Source organism: Lethenteron reissneri, chromosome 25, assembly GCF_015708825.2.
Source record: "Lethenteron reissneri isolate LAM-NWPU_2019-01 chromosome 25, ASM1570882v1, whole genome shotgun sequence".
NCBI classification, from domain to species: domain Eukaryota; kingdom Metazoa; phylum Chordata; class Hyperoartia; order Petromyzontiformes; family Petromyzontidae; genus Lethenteron; species Lethenteron reissneri.
In genome coordinates, this window is record NC_083803.1 from 13,546,092 (window position 1) to 13,566,324 (window position 20,233).

At 46.2% G+C, this 20,233-nt stretch overlaps 1 protein-coding gene across 2 annotated transcripts; it reads right to left on the bottom strand.

Annotated features, from left to right (window-relative positions):
* Positions 1 to 494: 494 nt before the first annotated feature.
* LOC133347271 (dnaJ homolog subfamily C member 4-like) lies at positions 495 to 19,179 on the bottom strand. 2 transcript variants are annotated; one of them, XM_061559399.1, is made up of 7 exons: positions 19,012 to 19,179; positions 9,277 to 9,423; positions 8,426 to 8,519; positions 6,436 to 6,653; positions 6,108 to 6,275; positions 5,479 to 5,565; positions 495 to 3,679 (listed from the first exon to the last, which is right to left on the bottom strand). In XM_061559399.1, the coding sequence occupies exons 2-7, from the start codon at positions 9,351 to 9,353 to the stop codon at positions 3,583 to 3,585; spliced, it is 741 nt and encodes a 246-aa protein (XP_061415383.1). In that variant the 5' UTR covers positions 9,354 to 9,423; positions 19,012 to 19,179; the 3' UTR covers positions 495 to 3,582. The 2 variants fall into 2 exon arrangements, with proteins under 2 accessions (XP_061415383.1, XP_061415384.1); XM_061559400.1 differs by having other exon boundaries at positions 19,002 to 19,179.
* Positions 19,180 to 20,233: the final 1,054 nt, after the last annotated feature.

Here is a 20,233-nt window from a genome sequence, read left to right on the forward strand (position 1 = left end):
CTAAACGTGCTCTATCCCCACCCCGTGATGCGAGAGAAGCTGAAGCTGTGTCTGTTTCGCACCAAAAAAAAAGGTTGAAATGGTTTGTTTTCGCTCTCTTGTCTCTGCCAGTCTGAAGCGGGGCTCCACGCAACTCCAGCAAAGCTGGCCCAATATACCATGAACAGAAATAACTTTGAAAGTAATGCAAATGTTATCACGCCACGAAAGAACGCCGTGCGTCGACGAGATGAGCTCGTGGTGCGAGGGAGCTGGAAGGAGTGTTGCTGATGATGATGAACGTTCTGCTCGGCGGTTAGCGCGATTAGCACGTGCGGCTGCGCGCTGCCGCGTGTACAACGCTCAATACACGTTGCATGTAATCCCGAAAGAAAAGTGTACGCTCCATTAATATGGCATCTTTGTTGTTGTTGGTGAAATGAAGGGTGGTGCAGTGGGGTCTGCACACTGCGGGAGAATATCGGGAAGCGAAGTTCAACTTCAGGCCACACTAGTGGCGGTTAGGTGTCTTTATTGGTTATCAGAATCACAATATTAATTTATGCTGGAGTAATCCGATGATCTACAAAGTTTTTTTACAGATATCCAGATGTCCAGTTATAGATCAGCCCGAGATAGACTCGCCCTTAAATGAGAATCTGGTGATGCGTGAACGTGAAATATCAGCAGCAGCACTGTCCACACCACCCGTTCGTGCGCTGTGCTGGTCTTCAAAGGCACCCAGAGACACGACTCATTCATGCTACAATGTAGAATATTTCTCGATCAAGGGTGCAAGATTCGAGTCCAAGAATCCAGTCTTTGTTTCATTAGCCTGAAGATAACATTTGCTGATAATTTGCATAAATCACAAATAATTAAGTCAATCTTGAGGCTCGGTGATTGAGGGTTGGAGGTGTTGCGGTGATTGCTTGAAAGCGACTCGGCACAAGAAGTTTATCCTCCTTTTGGTGGACGGGGCCACACGCAGCATCATGGAAAAATCAACATACTCCATATCGTCGTGCATATTGCCTGGATTTTTATATTTTCCATCATATAGAATGCATTTTATATACTGTATATATACACACGTACACCGAAACACCGCGTACACCAAACAAGGCGAACGAGGTCTGCGAGTCAACGATCAATTCTCAAATGTCGCTTCTGACAATGGTGGTTACGATGACACAGCCAAACAAACGTCTAAATGAAACACTTTAAATAACATTACGTGAAGGGCATAGTGCAACGAAGCTTTTGGCTTTCCTTTAAAAAACAAGTTTAAAACTTAACATGCATCCCCTCCCTCCCCCTAAGCAATACATGCTCACGTGGCTTTCGAAAGGACCCATTAACCACCAAATAAAATGCTTGTGGAAATCTGCGGTTCAAAGTTAATATCAATAAAAAATCCACATTATATGGTGTCATTCAGGAATAGCTGGCGAGCTGGTTTTTATTGTTAAAGGGTGAAAGTTTTATTTTACTCATTAAGGCAACGTGAAGTTTGATATAACTTTAGCGATAACGCCTACATTCATGCCAGGGTTCTTCAAATGGTGGCCCGTGAGCCAGATGCACCCGGCAAAGGATCTTAAGAGTGGCCCACTGAGGTATGGCCTATCAGGAGATACGACGGTGACTGAGACATTGAGACACTGATCAGTGAGCTGAAAGAATGATAATAGATCAGAGAGCTGTAAATTATAGAGAAATGGAGCCAAGAGGTACATATTAGTGTTCTCAATGCCAAGTGCCATCGTACAATCTGGACACGTGGCCTGCCAGCACATGCCATTTGAATTATGTGGCCTGCCAGAAAAAAAAGTTGAACAAACCCTGGTTCTTGCTTTGGTAAAACTATGATACAGTGTAGCTTACAGTATACCGCAGCCAGTGTAAGATTACCCAGCCGTCGTTAACCCTGGGGCAGAAATGTCTCTTCTATTGCATAGCGATCAGTTAAAAAAAGGACAATTAAATGCCGCTGTTGTCTATTTTCTAGAGTTACGGCGCAATATACAGTAACCGCAGCTCCACTTGGATGTGCCCAAGTGTCCTTTCAAGTCCGCTTCTCTCAGCGAGAGGCGTTCAACGCTCTATGTTGCTTTCACTGCTCCCGCCATGGAGGTGAGTGCGAGTCTAGACTAAACATCTAAAGTTGTGTAGATTATCGCGGTTGTGTATTTGGTTAAAGGCAAGTCAGGCGGTGGTACCTGAGTATCCCTTTAACCATCTTTTAAAACAGAGCCCGAGTTATTTAGATCAATTCCCAGGCGAATGTTTTGCCACCGACGATGGCGCCGATTAATCTGCTGCAGTTTATAGGTCTCACTTATTGATGACAAGCTTTTTCCTGGTTTTAAATAAAATCTTGAAGCCTTTTCACCGAGTCGAGTTACAATACAAACTTCGTTGGGTTCAATAAGCACTCTCTGGGATCTGGCAATTCCTGCTTAAATCAAGGTGCAGACAGCATTCTGCTCGACACAAAAGAACCGCGCGATCTGCCCAGACACTAGTCACGTTTCAGATGCAACGGCTCTGTCTACCGCAGTGTGGCCACAAGGCCATTCGCCATCTCGCGTGATAACGCTGTGCAAGAGTTCACTCTGCCGGGCTGTATGAAACCGAAAAAAAATCTTCACAAAAGCCACGAGGACACGTGATACCGGGTGTTGCAATGGCGTAGTCTCGCCGCCCATTGCTGGCCGTGCCGTTGAGGAATGGACATAGCGACTGGGGCGGTGTTGACATTTGTAACAGAAACGAACGTGTGCGCTGCGCTTGCCCGTTTTTACGAAATATTACGTCGCGTGTCCGTGCGCTACCAAAACGTGTTTTTGGATAGGACTTACGCGGCGTTTTTTCTTTCATCAGGTTTCTGAGTACAGGCCCTACCACGGCCCAAAATGGCAAGCGTCGAGCAACGGATATCATTATTGGAGGTGTAATACATAAGAGCGTAACACGTTTCTTGAATTGAGCAAGGTTATCATAAGAGCTTGGGAAAAGAGACGATAGCATGGCATTTCAAAGAGGAGCAGTGTACAGGACTGAAGCACAAACATAACTATTGAGACTTTCAATATGGTGGTTGAACACAGCATGGATGAAGCAGTCAGTTTGGTTAAACCGAGTCCTCAATTTGGGCAGAAAAACCCATGAGTGAAGTGCATCCGTGGGAGCGGTTACCATGGGAGTAACGAGAGAAGAGCGAGTATTCAGGAGGCAACTGTTGGGCGTTCAGCGTTAAATGTACGATTGGCAGCACCTGTCTTTTCCCCAGATATTCGAGACCCACCGTGAGTGTGCCATCCGACTGACTCGAGTGATGCAGGCGTGGATGGAAAGTCACACTTCAAACACCGAGACCGCACTGTAAAAAGCCGTACAATTTGCGAGCAGAACACGCAAATGCCTCCAGTTTCATCTTCAGTACCCAGCAGCATTATAATCCTGCAGCGCTTCAACGTCCAGAGGGTATAAAATGTTCACAGGGAAGGAACACCGTGAAAGAAAGAGCGACGGGATGTGCCGTGGCGGCACGTAGAGTGGTGGTCGCTTGGCTCGACTTGGGGCTGGAGCGCAGAAAGTTTACTCCACTCTGCAGTTCTGTTCCTTGCGGTGCTTGGCCACAAACTCCGTGTACTTCTGTCGCAGAATCTCATTTTGCTTCTCCACTCCGTTCACACTGCACCCCAAATGTGGAGACAAACTGAATGTTAGGAAAACAATTTGACCGTGGGCATCTTAGGTATAATATATAGTGACTCGAAATTCAAGCATGTGACAGAGTGCATCATACACATTATGCCTTTACCAAACCCACGTGCACTCAATGTACTGAAAATGTTACCTAGGCATTCAAGGTGTAACGATACACCGATTCCGAGACTCATGCTACACGCAACGATTCTCATGCGTAAGAACGGGCGCTTTTCTAATTGTATTTAATGCAGGCAATGGCGATTACAGGACCCTTCCAATCACATGAGGCGTCAGCATTCACCACAATGTTGACGAGCAAATGTATTCTTGGATCGGATCCCACCTCTTTCACGATCACAACAAGTGATTAGGCTGCTGTGATTAAGTTCCGAGGGATTTAGGCTGCTGTGATTAAGTTGCGAGGGATCAAAATGTTTCCATTCCTATCATTAATATAATTACTTATACCAGCCCACTCCAATCCCTGCCTGCAGCTTTAACAGTACAGAACCTTGTTGATTGAATTAAAATCACCTGATCGTGGGATATATAGACTATTACATGAAATAGCAGTCGGTTAGGTACTTGGGTAACATGTTTGGGTCACCTATCACGGTATAAACAATGTTAATAATTGCCCACTGCCACCTACTGGTCACGGATTGGTGATTACCGAACTATAACTGGGCAAAATAGTAATTTATTTAACGGCTGCTGTACAGGACACGGAAGCAATGTAATTGGGACACAATGACCGCGAGTTAACGTTGCCTATTACCAAATCTCCCCAGAATGCGGGCATCTCGAATGCGCTCCTCTCACGGGGCTATGTTGTCAGCCAAGGGCAGTGGCTACAAGACGCATTATTTTGTGCTATGCTCCAACATCTATGCCGCACCACCTTCACAATAAGACACTGACGGGCATGGTGAAGTATGGCCAGAATCGCCCTCATGGCTCACATGGCACGGGGAAGCCCTCATCCAGCGGTGGATAGAATAAAAGGGCTGTACATACACGTGACCTTAACATCAAATCTAAATGCAGTCGCAAACACTGACCAAACCCCAAAACTAAAAATACCCCCGGTGTAACTCTCACCCTTGAAATGTCAACACTAACTCACATCTTAAACGGGCCAACAAATATCCCTAACCTAACGTGTAAGTGTCAAAATATAAGCTATCACCATCATGGGGGTAAGTAACGGACGCAGGCACGAAGCTTCACATGACCTCGTCACTCGCCCACGCACGTAGGCGCGCGTGGTGCGTGGCGCGCCACAGGCACACACAAAGACAAAGATGCCCGTATAGCATTTAACAGGCTGCCGGGGCAAGTGCTGGTTGCGAGAGCCTATGAAGGCCGGAACGGCACATGAGGAGGTGAGTGGGCAACACCACACCCGGCCGCCTTGGTCTCCCCAGTGTTGATGGTTTTACATTGTACCACATACTCATTTAAGGCTGAGTCGACGTAGGGGAGACCCAGAACTGGTACAGATATTCGGCAGTTATTGGTCGTGAGTGCGCATCGAACTCTGGTTGCTGAGCTGGCAGCGTAGTGTGCTGACCACTCCACGAGCACTCCCCAGGGGGACACTCACACAACCGTGTGTACGTACACACGGTGTACCCGCGACGCTCACCCACACAGACGCGTGCCAAGAGAGACTCGCTCGCGCAAACGCACGCTTGTGCGGGCGCGTGTGTGCGGGCGTGCGAATGGTCACGTTTGCAGTGGTGGTGGTGGTAGTGTGGGCCCCGTGCCAATTTGGCTCACCGGGCATTCTCCTTGGACACGTCGTAGATCTTGGTGTTGATGCGATCGCGCTCGTCCATAAAATGTGAGTGTACCTCGCCCAGCTTCCTGCACGCGCATCAATCGATGAACACCACATGCCACCACCATAACAGCGGTGATGGTGAGATATAGAGAATGGATGAAACTTGTAAGTGGGTGTGCAGGTGGAATTAGTGATCGAGTGAATGAGTAGTATATGGGTGGTTTGGTGAGGTGGGGGAATTGATTGAGTGCGTGAGTGAGTAGGTGAGTAGGTGAATGAGTAAGCAAGTGAGAGGTTTGGTGAATAGGTGAATGAAGTGTTGATTTAGTGAATTAGTGACCCAGTAAGTAAACGATTGCTTTAGTGAGTGGGTGAGTTCAAGGGTAAGCAAGTGGGTGAGTGAGTGGATAAATTAGTTCGTCAGTAGGTATGTTAGTGGCGATTGAATAAATAGGTCAATGGCCATGCGTCAGTTAGCAAGCGATTAAGTGGCCGTCCAAGTGAGCAATCTGGTGAGCAAGTAGGTTGACAAGGTGTGCAAGCGAATACGTTGGTGAGCAATGAGTGAACGAGCGAGTGGTTGGAGAATGAGTGCACGGTCGTGGCGCAGGTGTGAGCATGATACCGGTATCCTAGGTAGTGCAGCCCCATGCTGAGGCACATGAAGAGGAGGCAGCCGCCCACGATGAGGCGACTTCTGCGCTGGTAGCTCTTGCTGTGCGTGAACGCGCTCTGCTCGGGGTTTGGAGGGCGGAACTGCTCCCAGTACATCCGGTCACGCTCCCACTCAGCGCTGTAAGGACGCAAAACGCAAACGCCCCCTTGTTTAGCCGTGTGTATCTGCAGTGCGGGGTTTCTTAGTCCTCACAACCCACCATGGTGCGGCCTCCCGCGTTGATCAATCTTTTTCATTCGGATACGAATTGCCTGGAGAGGCCACCACACGGACGTACCTTTGCGCGTATCTCTGTTTCTCCGTGAACCCAGGGGACTGGAAGGGCCAAGTCTCGGGGGCGCGCCCCCCCGGCTGGGACGTCGCGGCCTGCGACAAGTGTAGGCCGATGTCGTACTGGTGGCGTGTCACCGGCTTGCTCAGCACCATGTAGGCCTCGTTCAGCTTCACGAAGCGGCCGTGCAGCTCGGGGTCACACGGATTGCGGTCCGGATGCAACTGCACATCAACACAGACAGACACATTTTTGCCTTTGTAGCCTCACTCCTGTCGCACCGTACAATACGGTAAAATAATTATTTATATAGCGTCAACTACATCTCAAGACGTTCTAGGAATAATCAGCTTGGCACGCGTATCGTGTAAACGGTACTATATATACGGTAGAAATTCAAGAGAAGAGTTAGGCATAGGCAGAAAAAAGGAAGGTCTGGAGCCTGGACTTAAAAAGGGACGGGGACTAAACAGTACAGGTGAATGGGGGGCGTTCCAAATTGGGTGGAGGTTGACAACGATTCAACAGGAGGCCTTGGCGACTGGATAGGAGAGTATAGCAAGATACGAGGGGAGAGGTAGGCAGCGGCAAGTTCATGGAGAAACACTGGATTGGGAGCCAACGGAGGGACTGGAGAACTGGGGTGATGTGCCGTCCCATCCATCGAATTGATGTCAGCTCTGGGTACGGAGGACAACGGTCAAAGTATGATGGCGATGATGACTATTCGACATCAGGTGCTCGGTCCAGGCCAAGTTTCCCTTGAGGCGGCACAAGCTAGGTTTACATTTATGCACAAGCAAGCCCTTGTGCGTAAACGCACACATAACCACACATGGGTGCCAGTCGTGTATGAATGAGCCCTCGGACGAGTGCGTGCTCGCTCAATGAGCTGCCAATAATTATTTTAAACCGTCTGACATTTAGGCTCTTTCCATGGGCCGCATAATTACTGACATTACATTCCCCTTTGGCTTTTATAGAGTGTGAGCACTCTATAAAAGCCAAAATCTGTACGCAAATTCGGATATTGCACAACAGTTCGATGTCTGTTTCAGCCATAATCTTATAATTATAAATCCTTTGCGTCCATATCACGATACAATTTTGATTTCTGTAGCATCGAGATGCAACTCAGTCTCAAGCCGCTGTACAAACTGGGAGCAACTAGCACAGAGAGAGACAGCAGCAGTTCTCAATCAGTGGCATTCACGCCGCAGGCAACAATGGACACATTCTATGGTGGCACGGAAAAAAAAATCAAACAAAAGTATACAATGTACTTCTCCCACAATTAACGTTGGGTTATTTGTATTGCATAAGTTGCCCTTTTCTCGTGTGGAGATGATCTGAACATAGGTTTGCTTGTTACTTGTCGGAGTAAGATTGGAATTCGGTATGAAACGATTGTATTTTAACGTGGCGGCATTATTCAATTCTCATTTGCCACGGCATTGGTGCATAAAAAGGTTGAAACAAACCCCACAGAGCATTTCATAGGGTGGAATGCCACACGTCGGAGGGGACCGAGATGACGTTCTGGTAAAAGTGCGAGTGAAGACACTTCACTGAGACAGTTAGTCGTAGGCATAACAGAAGGGAAGAGGAAGGTCTTGAGACCGGGTCTGAACAGGGAGTCCAAGCGCTTTGCCATGGTTGCTGTGACTCTTTAATAAACACGGCACACAGCTGCAGTCCCCCCCTGCAAAGGCATGTTTGAAACTAAGAGGGATTTTACACAGTTCGAATTAAGTTACCAGTAGCAAACTCTTTAATGAGCTCATTTAGATTTTTACCCAACGAAATATGCTTTCCCTTACACGAAGTGTTATAATCTTTCAGGTTTTGACACATACGCGCTGATTGATTAGGAATCCCGACACAAGAGCCAGGCGCAATGTCCCTGGGATGTGGGCGACATCAGCCAGCACATTTGCCAAACCCCAATATTTTCAAGTGTGGGAGGGGGCGTCGAGAAGGCGGTGTGCGACGAGACCTGCTTGGACAGCTGGAAAAATGCAGCCTTGATCTGCTCCATGGATGCGTTGGAAGCCACTCCCAGGACCTCGTAGTGCGACTGTCGGCACATCCTGGTCAGTGTCCACGCCATCCCCAAACAGAAACATACGCACGCACACGCACGCACGCACACGCGTACACACAGACAGCAGCCGTCGGCGCCGACTGTTAACGAGCCCCGACATCAATCGCCGCGACTTGCACACGAAAGTTCTGACCGCTCGCCAGGGGTCAAAATGTTGAGGTGGAAATTATTTGGCACGGGTCTGATCATGTGTTTGGATAAGTCATGTCTGACGTCAGACGAGGCTGGCGGGCAATGTCACGTCAACAAACTGTTTCATCGGGGTGCCGAGACAAATACGAGTGGCTCGCTTCGTCTTGTGTAGTTGTATTTGCCAACGGTATCACTCGGGTGAAATGAGATAAACTCGCTCTGTGAAGCCTCCACGTGTGTGCGAGGCTTTACGGCGTTGTTGCTGTTAATTCACTAGAGACCCGGGCTGCATGCTACCACATATCTCGTGCGATAGTTCAGACCTGCCGATCACTAGTTACCCATTGTCAACACTCAGTTTAGGTGTATTCAATGTTGTGAAACAAACCTGTACGCAAGGAGACGAAAAACAAAAGCAAGAAACGATACAAACAAGGGTAAAAACGGTACAAGCATTTGTAAAAATGTGACCGAATTATGAATATTCATCCAATCGCTGCGAGGAGTTGTGAATCGTTGCGAGGAGTTGTGAGTAGCCCATGCCCAGCTGAGGGTATGTGTCCTTCCCTGAGGTGGGCCTTGTGCGGTGCGTGGGGCGATTTGAATCACACCTGCTGGTGTAGAGCGAGCGGCGAGGAGAGTGTCTCAGACAGGCCCTGCAGACGCTTTCCTGCAGGTACACCTGCATTGCCGATCGTCTGACGAAGTCTCCCAGAGTGCAGCTCGAGGAGGTGAGTAGCTCACGCTCTCCTGGGTGCCTGTGCAAAGACAAAATCGTCATCAACCATGATCCATCCACTGCTGAATGAAGGTTTACTCAAACCGCCACCGCTGCCACCATCTCTTACGGTCTTGCGCCTCGGGCAATCATTGGACTGGGATCAAAATGATGAAAAAAAGAAGTGGATGAGAGTGGGCTAGAGTGCTTTTGGAAAAGTGAACAATGAAAATCGTACGCACATACAATACACACACAATAATCACACAGAAGAATTCCCTCATCATAACACTACACTGTAGGGCTCGTTGCATCTCCAACCAGTACCACCTAGCCAGTGAGCTTGAGCACGTATGCCAGGCTCTCAGCAGGAATGGATATTCTGACCGCACAATCCGCAAAGCTGCATCCCCAACCATGGGTAGAGAACCATTTGAGGACCCAATCAAAACTATCACCTTGCCATACCAAGCAGGGGTCACCAAAAGGATTTCCAAAATCTTGAACAAACACAAGATCCAAGTTCGGTTCAATACAGTACACAAAATCCGTGATTTGATCCCATCGGCAAAGGATGCGATTCCGGACATGCAATGTCCTGGTGTCTATAAGCTGAGTTGTGTCTGCGGCAGCAGTTACATTGGTGAAACGAAGCGACGTGTCTCAGACCGGGTTCACGAACACAAAGAGGAATTGAAACACAGTAGAACCAACATCTCGGCGGTGGCGGATCATTGTTTCAACGCTGTGGGCACACATGACATTGTTTTTTCCGAGACCAAGGTGCTCTGCAAACCCTCGGGCTACCATTAGAGATTTGTTCATGAAGCCATCCAGATATACAAACACAGACTTAACTTTCATCGAGAAGATGGATTCAGATTGAGCAATCATTGGAAGGACGTGATAAACTACAGCAAGTTTTAACTGCTGTGACTCTCACTCTTACACCCGTGCTGTTTTCGTTTACTAATTCAAGCTCATTGACATGCCAATTTCTCCAGCCCCCACCCGTCGCTGCACGCCACAAACCCTCCCCCCTCTCCTCCCGTGAACTCCTGCAGCCACTACTCTACAAACCCCCCCTCCCCCCCCCGTGCCTATATAAAGCCACAACAGCAGATCATTCTTTCTCACCTGATGACGGACGCTTGTGTTGCGACCGAAACGCCGTGTTCTTTTATTATTTTTTCTATCTACATGACTTTACCGAAATAACCAGAGAGTATCTACCCATTTAAGGCTGAGTCAAGCTTGGGGAGGCCCAGGAGTGGTTCAGATAACAGCCACTAAGTTGGCCGTGTGGTGGAATTGAACTCAGGTTACCAGGTTTGTAGCGCAGTGTGCTAACCACTACTTTACCACTCCCATATATAGCGATACGTCATCTCGACAAATGACAGCACTTCTTCGCCAGCATCACATGCCACCTTATCTTGATGCACTACGCCACACTCATGCACAACAGTCCCAGGACGCTGCACGTCAATGGGAAGTTTAATAAACAAGGGCAAACGTTGTCAGATCACTGGATGTGGCACCGACCCGGGAGCGAGAAGCAATGGGTAGAAATTGTGTCAAGAGGACAGGAGTTGAAAATGAAATGTTTACACTCCAGCATATATTGATTGAATCCCTCTGTGCCTTTAGATACACCACACTTACACCAGCGATGGGATGAAGCGGTGGCCTGCTGGACCTGGCAACCCAAGTGCGAGTCCCAACACTCTATTAACATCGGTGGCGAGTGATTTCTAAACCAGTCGAGGCCTTCTGACACTTTCACCTGCAATGACCTGCATAGGGAAATACGGTCTAACAACTCCCCAAGATAGAAATGGCATAGAGAGGCCTTCATCCAGCAGTGGACTGACAAAAGCGGCTACGCATTTATTTCTTCTTTACACCAGTTAATGAGCGGCCTTTCAGCGCAAATTTAATTACGCTTCAACTCCAACACACTGCATAAGAACGTTTAGAAAATGTAAAAGGGTAAAAGGCCCGATTATGTTACCATTACATTTTGTGAGTATTGGCCTCTGTGTCCCATACCCTGTAATTCCGTTACACTTGAACCGAAAATTGGTCTGTGTTTGTTTTCGTATTCTAGATAGTACAGCGTATGTTTTAGAACCGTCTTTTATTCTTATGCCTTCTGCATTTACACGCTGAGTGTCTGGCATTGTGTTGAACAGCACTGTTATGCTGTCAAAGCAATGTGGGCCTGGATCACAACGGTGAAGTTACACTCAGCAAATTCTTGTAAACGGCACTGAACAAAGCAGAGGATGGTTGGGGACCAAATAATGATGGTGATGATGATGGTCCAGGTAATGATGATAAATGTGATGAAACAGGTAAACATGACAATGCAGGTAATGTTTATTCTGACAATGATGAAGGTGATGATGCAATAATGAAAGTGATGACAATGATAATGGGGATACATGTAATTATGATAATGATGACGGTGGTGGTGATGATAGACACAATGATATTGGTGACAATACAGAAAATCATCACGACGATGGTAGTGAAGACAGATACCATGAGCATAATGATAACAAAGATGACAGTGACTATAAGGATATCAAACAAGATAAAAGTGGTGATGATACAGATAATAATACAGGTGATGATGAAGACGATGATATAGGTAATGATGGTGGTGTCGCTGCTACTATAGCCTATGCGACGCGGTGCTATGTGGGGCCACGGACAATGTTTGGTCCTCCGACCAGAAGCCTTTTCGAAGCACAGAGGTGAATTTATGTATTTATAACAAAACAATGTTGGGCCCTCCCCTGCCTCTGCACAATGCCGTGACCAACTTAGGTTTTGTGGTGACACTGGCATGAGGGATATGCGGAGCCGATGCCAGCGGCACATGCACCCACTGCCCCCAAACCTCGACATCCGAGGGCCCTCTTCAAGCAGTCTGCCGCTAGTGGCTCATGCCACCACCACCCCCGTTCGTCTGTTTCACGGCCCGCCTCGCAAAGTGTCTCAGTGTCTCGCAGGAATTCAATGCTCTTAAGAATAGCCCAGAGTTCGACCACGGTCACAGATCTCAAAACCACGAACTGCATAGCGATGCCATATGCCCGCTTTGATCAGTGGCTAGCAGAGTTTCAGATATTCACCAGGCTTCTCCTCACCATGCTCGACGTTACCACATTCACATTGCTGAGCAACTTGCATGTCATAAGAAAGAATAAGAATGCATTCGCAGTGGGTAGAGGATTTAGGTTGAAGTAATGCATAATAGCTATGCACTTTAAAATCATATTGAAAACGAATTTCTTTAGAACTGTGTTTAGTTTGTTGTCCTTCCATAGCAACTCTTATTTAGCACGGTTGGCTACGTACAGTGCGAAAGAAGTTCAACATACATACATACATGCCCAACATGCATTTTACGGGCAAGTGAAACAAGTCTATACGCGCACATCGGAAATGGTCAACGTTGTGATATGTTTGTTAATCAATGCCACCGCATGTGTGAAAAGATGAAACTGCCTAAAAATAAAACCTCACCCTCTAATGTCTACGCTTTAACCAGTGGCGGCTCGTCAATAGAGGGCGCAGGGGCGCCGCCCCCATCAATATTCAAGAAATATATATATACAAAATTTATATAAAAATACATAAATAAAATATTTTTTTCATACGATGTGCCGGCTGGTAGTAAGAAAAGCATCAGCATTTAATAAAAACTGGCTTTAATCGGTCAACTATTTTCTATGTTTTTCAATGTGTTTCATGCGGGGCGCCGGACAAATGGATGTCTATGTGAGACTTTACATTTTCGGACAGCATGTGACCTGAAGCTGGTCTCTAATTGGTTTCTTAAAGATTCTCCTCGGGGCGCAAGTCGTTGCGTCCCTGGCCAATCAGAATTGGATACATGTTATTTTATCCAATCTGATTGGTTCTCGTCACCTGTCATTCAAATTTACGCTGTAGGCCACTACTGCGAGTGCGAAGGCGACACCACTTTGACACTTGCTAGGCTGATCAAATGTTTTGTGTAAACAATGGCAGCAGTTCATCCAAATTCTGTAATTTATTTACAAAAAAACCCTTTCACAAGGCTTTCGCTGGAAGAAATAAAAAAGATAAAGGATCTCGGACCGGACCAACCCGATTTACAAATCCAGCAGCAGGCCAGTGACAGAGGACGAAGCTACACACGAAGCTTCACCCGCGCTTGTTATGAGAAACGGAGGTGGCTGGCTGGATGTGATGTTAGCAATTCTCTTTTTTGTTTTCCCTGTCTTTTATTTCAAAGTGTCGGCACTGAAGTTTTGTGGACAACGACGGGGGTAAGAGACCTCAAACATCTCTCTGACAAATGCAAACGTCATGAAAGTAGCCGCAGCCATATTGATAATAGCATGAAACTAACGTTTTTATGTTCAAGTAGGAAACATGCTTTTTGGTACTTTGGTCTGAAATGTATATAAAAGAGAAACATTTATGTTCAAGTAGGAAACATGCTTTTTGGTACTTTGGTCTGAAATGTAAATAAAGATCATCAAAATTTATATTCAAGTAGTCAAAATGGTTTTTGGTACTGCTTTATATTTATTTGCCCCCCTCAATAAAATAAAAAAAATGCGCCCCCCCAAAAATAAATATCACCAGCCGCCACTGGCTTTAACTGATAATGAATGATCGTGCTTAAGATGCTCCGATTCATCTTCGGAGGCTTGGCAAGAGATGACATGAGCCGAGGTAGTGTCAGTAGGAAGCCCCCAATGAAGAGGTTATCCCTCCTCATGGCTTTCGATGATGATGATTACCATTTAAACATAAATCATAGCTGCAGCTCGGTCATTAAAAAAAATAAAATCCCTCGTGAGACTGCGACGATGTTTCTGTGCCGTCACCGTTACACTGTGCATTCGTGAGCATGACGAGGAAGTAATCTCACGTCATGCCACCTTTGCAACCAGCGTTCACACACAGGCACGCGTAGCCCTTTGACAGACATCACAGCAATAAAAGAGCACCCGGATGTGTGATAAATATAACTCGCCTGCGACTGGACGGCTCTAAATGAAATAGCATTGGTGCAATTTTGATTTTGTCTATCCCTATCTATAATTCACCACTTTAATAAGCATATAGACACTGCTCTACAATACAGTCATAGGGATAAATTATAGAAAAAACTTATATTTTCAAGCATCCACATCTGCCACCGATTTCAAAACTGAACACGTTTTAAATCGTCTAATTCTCTCCTCTAACCCTACTTACACAACCATTCCCTCGACTCTAATACTACCAAAATCAGTGACCTTATAATGGTAGGAACCTACTGGTTACACCAGCCCACAGGGGATTATTGTGTCCGTCTGTCGTGCATCCAAAAATGGGAGGGGTGGAGAGGGGAGGGTGGGGAGGGGCTGGGTGGGGAGGGAGAGTGGGGCTGGGTGGGGAGGGTGGGGAGGGGCTGGGTAGAGAGGGTGGGGAGGGGCTGGGTGGGAGGTGGGAGGGGTGGGGCTGGGTGGGGAGGGGCTGGTTACCCCGTAGTGCCCTTATAAAACTCAACGTTTAACCTACTCACGCCGGCTTGTGCCCGCCCTCATAATCGGGCATATTTGCGGAATACACCACGCCGCCGTTGACCCTGGCCATTGACCGAGCAACCCAACGTTCCTACCAGCTCCCTCCGCAGGAATGTGTATCTTATACATTTTACTCCCAAGGATGAGCCGGGATGTGGAACAGTGTTTTGGTGAGGTAGGTCAGTGGCAGATTTGCAGATCGCAAAAGCAAAAGCTGGAATGACTTTGATTGCCAAAGCATGATTGGCACTCCATGACCCCTGCGGTTAAGAAACAGTGGATGATTATAATAAGCCCTATACGGCTTCACAATAATTCTAACACTGCCCTTAACCATAGACATAACTCTGCAACGAACATTGACCATAATCACATGTGAAGTACCGGTGAGGACGCTTGACACCGAGGTTGAGGCACACGTGTATTTATTTTACAAGTCGTCACGACAGGACAGCACTAGAGGGGGTATCGGCCCCCTCACCCGTATAACTGGAGATACACCACTAGCTATCCCTGACCTACCCCGAGTCCTCCACTAACGGGCTAGGGGAGGCTGTCTGGCCCGACACTGGCGAGTCGGGCTACGGTACCCGGAATCCCAGAGTGCTGACTCTGGTTCACGGGACCACGCCGCTGGCTCGGTCCTGCGCGGCCCTGACAAGGGCGGCGTCTCAGGGGAGTCCAGGGCTCTAGCTACCCGGGTCTTCAATCTTCCCTCCTTCGTTCTAATACTGAGCCCCGAGCTCTCTCTGTCATCCCCTTTTATACCCCCTCCAGGATCACAACCCCGGGCAGCCCTACCCCCAGGCTGCCCGATGCGGACGTCGTTGCGGGCACCCCCCCCCCCTCCGTTTACTCCCGGAGCTCCGCCCACTGTGTTTGTTCGCCGTTTGATCTTATGTACAAACAGCCCCTCCATAACAGCCCTACACATGCATAAGCCTACTTGCTTACCCCTTACCCATAACGCTTTCCCCAACGCTAACAAAATCCCTCATGCTACCAACACCCACCCCGATCGTGAATCCCGCACGCGTCGTCTGTTTGTAGTTTCCCTGTGGTTTATTTTCTCACGGCTCAAGCGTTGACCCTCCCACGTGCTGCCTCGCCGCGTGCTGGCCCAGTGTGGCAGCAGAGAAGGCTGAGAAATGTGTCGGTAAGCATGAGTAGGCAGAACACAGCGCAGTCCATCGTCACGATTGTTCTCGGCGGAAAGCGACGGCACCCACCACATCCGTGTCGTGGCAAAGTCTGAACAGCGGAGTGAAACTTCATAAGTAATATTTTTTAAAAACTTTTTTTAAAAACACGCTTTAATTAAATGTATCCTACTAGTAATGGCAGAACTCCACGACTCCAGAAAATGGCCCCGAAGCTTGCCATAACTAAAGGGACCGTGGCTAATTACAGCCAACGTCAGTTTACCGTGGACAATTAGACCCAAGGCGAAACATAACATATAAAAAAGATTGTTTACAAATGTTTTTTTTTATGATAGAATATAGTATTGTCATCAGTATGACATAAGTATACCAAGTTTGCAGTCGATACCACATTGGGAAGTGGGTTAAAATTGAGTGTAAAAAAAAGCTGTTTTCATAAAATGTTTATGCGAGACCAGATTTCCATTTATTCTCATTCGCTGGATCATAATTGCACTTCGTAATGATCAGCATCATCGACCACTGTCGATCCACTGCTTGACGGTTTCCCAAAGCCACCACGATCTCTCACATCCCTGAGTTGTGATTAAAACAATGCATTTACTTGACAAGAGATTAAGGACATAGCAACATGTGCTCAGGTCTGCGTTATTATCATCATCAGCCATGACCTATCGTCTGCTGGATGAAAGCTTCCTAATGCAACTGACATCTACCATGGTTCTCCAATGTGGCCTGGTCTGAAGTGGGATTATTATTTTAAAACTTGGTCAAACCTTTTTTTACTTATGTCAGTGATTTTTCCAGATGCATTTTTACGTGAATTATTTTACGCAAAAATCTTTGTGAAGATCCAATGAACGAGTTTCCATTTAGACGCGTGTCCAAGCACTCACGCAAATAAAAACATTCTTCTTTCAAGTGACTTTTAAAAGGCATTTTTTTTTATTCCTCCAACAGGATGTCCGAATCTGTTGACCTCAAATAGATGGCACTTAATCGAGGAGTAAAACAAAACAGAAACCCTGTGATTATATGTAATCCAATAAATTGTATTCTATAACAGTGTGTGCGTAAAATGTAATTATAGTGCTTAAGCGATGTGTCATTGGTGTCCGTCTGGACACAGGTTTTGTTATGCCCCACACACAATCATGGATGCATTTATAGATAATAACGCAATGCTTTCTAATGAGCCTCTTACTTTATTCTCAACAGGTTAATGTGGTGAAAGCAATGGCTCCATCATCTTACAGAGGAGAGTTGCAGGCCACATTTAATGATTGCAATGAGATTGGTGGGAGTCGTACTTGGAGGCTTTTAAATAAAATGTTGTTTTCCCGATAATTTATTTCGAGCCTTATTAACTTATTTCTACACTTCCATTTAATTAACTTTTAGCTAATTTAGCAAATGGATATTCGTATTTATTCCATTATTTCGCCGTTTCTTCATTATTTGTGTTTATCGCGTTATCGTTGTGCTGTCTGCTTCTGTCTTGCACCACAACCGGAGATCTTTTCATGAAAGACGATTTATAAATAGAATAATTATTTCTGTATTTCAGTGCGGTGTCTATAATTGGATTAGCCTGAAGTGTGACAGGTAACAGGTCTGACTAAATGTGGTTTAAAAATGACATGTTAATTTCGTTTCTAAATAAACAACTCTATCAATAATTCTCATATCACATAATGAAAACAATCACCATCATCATCACCCTTGTCATCTCTCAGCATCATCAACTGTAACATCTCCATTAACACCACCACCATCACCTATACCACGACCATCATCAACATCCTGTGATCTCCATCATCACACCATTGTGATCGCCTGTCATCTCCAACACCATCACCTTTTGCAGCATCATCATTACATAAAAATTGCACTTAATACAATAACAAGCATCCCTGTAGGATCATTAATTATCATCACCTGCATGATGAGTGATCACTACAATCACCATCACACGCATTGTCGTCGCCAATATCACAAAACGATTACAATCACATCACTACCAACACCATATATACGAATACTAATACAGTACAACCATAATCACTAACGCTGCAACCATCATCAAAACCACCACCAATATCACCTACTGCCATCGTCATCACTACTACCACCAATGTCACCTGTCACCATCATCATTATCACTACTACCACCATCAATATCACCTGTGACCATCATTATCACTCCGACTACCAACATCAATATCACCTGTCATCATTATCACTCCTACTACCAACATCAATATCACCTGTCACCATCATCATCACTACTACCATGTCAACCAATGTCACCTGTTACCATCATCATCTCTAACACCACCATCAATAGTACCTGTCGCAATCATCATCTCTAACACCACCACCAATGTCACCTGTTACCATCATCATCAATACCACCACAACCGCCAATGTCACCTGTTACCATCATCATTACCACCACAACCACCAATATCACCTGTTACCACTATGATCAACAACACCACCATCAATATTACCTGTCACCATCATCATCACTACCACCATCAATATCACCTGTTACCATCATCATCACTACTACCACCACCACCAATGTCACCTGTTACCATCATCATCACTACCACAACCACCAAAATCACCTGTCACCATCATCATCACTACCACCACCACCACTATCACCTGTCACTATCATCATCACTACTACCACCACCAATATCACCTGTCACTATCATCATCACTACCACCACAACCACCAATATCACCTGTCACCATCATCATCATCACCACCAGCACCAATATCACCTGTTACCACTGATCAACAACAACACCGCCATCACCACCACCACCACCACAGTCCCCTTCTCTTCACTGTCCCACGACCTCACCGGCGCTTACCGCTGCTGCTCGAGCGCCACAGCACCGGGCTCCCGCGAGCAGAAGCCCCTCGGTGTCCCGGCGTCTCCTATCGCCCCTTCGACAGGGAGCGCGAACTGCGGGGGGGTTGGGGGGCATCCAAGCCGCGCAGATCGCGAGGAAAACTCAGCGGCTGGGGGGGGGACGCATTCGCAGATGTCGATTCCTCGATTACGTCGCGGCCGATTCGCGCGTTGTCGATTCGCGCATTGCTTTTAATCCTCGTCGATTCGGAAATCGATTCCGTGGTTTAATTTCATGTTCAGGGCGGTCCGGATGTGTTGTGACCCCCAATTAATTTACCTTTTCAATAATTTTTATGTTTTACATAAACCTTTCTTTAAAAATATTAAGTTTTTCGATAATTAAATGGGGGGGGGGGGGGGGGGGTCACAAGACATCTGGACCAGCTGCCAGGACAATAATATAATTGACCGAATTAGTTAATTCGCTTGCTTTCCGTTTCAGTCTCTCCATATAACATTTATTGTACTTTCTTACACATCTCAGCAGCTACATGACCTTGGGAGTGCATTGCTGCATTCCTGGTGTAATACGTACTCTTACGTGTCATATTTGGCCGATTATGACATTTTGCATGGCCATTGACAAAGGAAATTTAACAAAACGCTGCATAGTGTGCACTGGTATAGAGAATCATTCTTGGAATTACACTGGCACCGTCAGACGTGTATTATTTATATTTTAGCGATTTGCTTACCCTTATTCTATCTTGCTCTAATATAGTTTTTTAGTTTGTTGGTATATCTTGCTGACCGTGAAAAAGGGCGTCATAACTCATCGGATTCCTCCAGTCGAAGTAAAGATGCGTATTCTATATATGCGAGAAAGTAAAAATAAAACATAAAAAAGGTAATTTTTTTTTTATGTATTTAATTTTTTACTTTATTGTTTAATTTTATTATTTCCATTCTACGTGACTTTACCGAATGAACCAAGAAGATTTTTTTTTCTATCTACGTGGCTTTACCAAAAGACCCAAAGAATATGAATTCCTGCAATCACGAAAGCTTTAAGTCACCATTTAAACGACAAAAATTTTAGTTTTTAGTTCATGATGGAACAAAATTGTCGGTTTTCGCGTTCCCACGTGGAGATGGAGCGATGCAATCGGCTGGCCCGGTGGCTCCCAAGTTGGATTGTTGCAATCGTGATCTGTGTTTTGATTTAGTGGGCTGATCTT

Bases quoted from the DNA above. Each gene is read 5' to 3' on its own strand.
- LOC133347271 (XM_061559399.1), bottom strand. From the start codon at position 9,353: ATGCAGGTGTACCTGCAGGAAAGCGTCTGCAGGGCCTGTCTGAGACAC. The intron at 6,276-6,435 runs GTACGTCCGTGT...GCGTCCTTACAG, and splicing joins AAACAGAGATACGCGCAAAG to CGCTGAGTGGGAGCGTGACC. The intron at 5,566-6,107 runs GTATCATGCTCA...ATGCGCGTGCAG, and splicing joins CTGCACTACCTAGGATACCG to GAAGCTGGGCGAGGTACACT.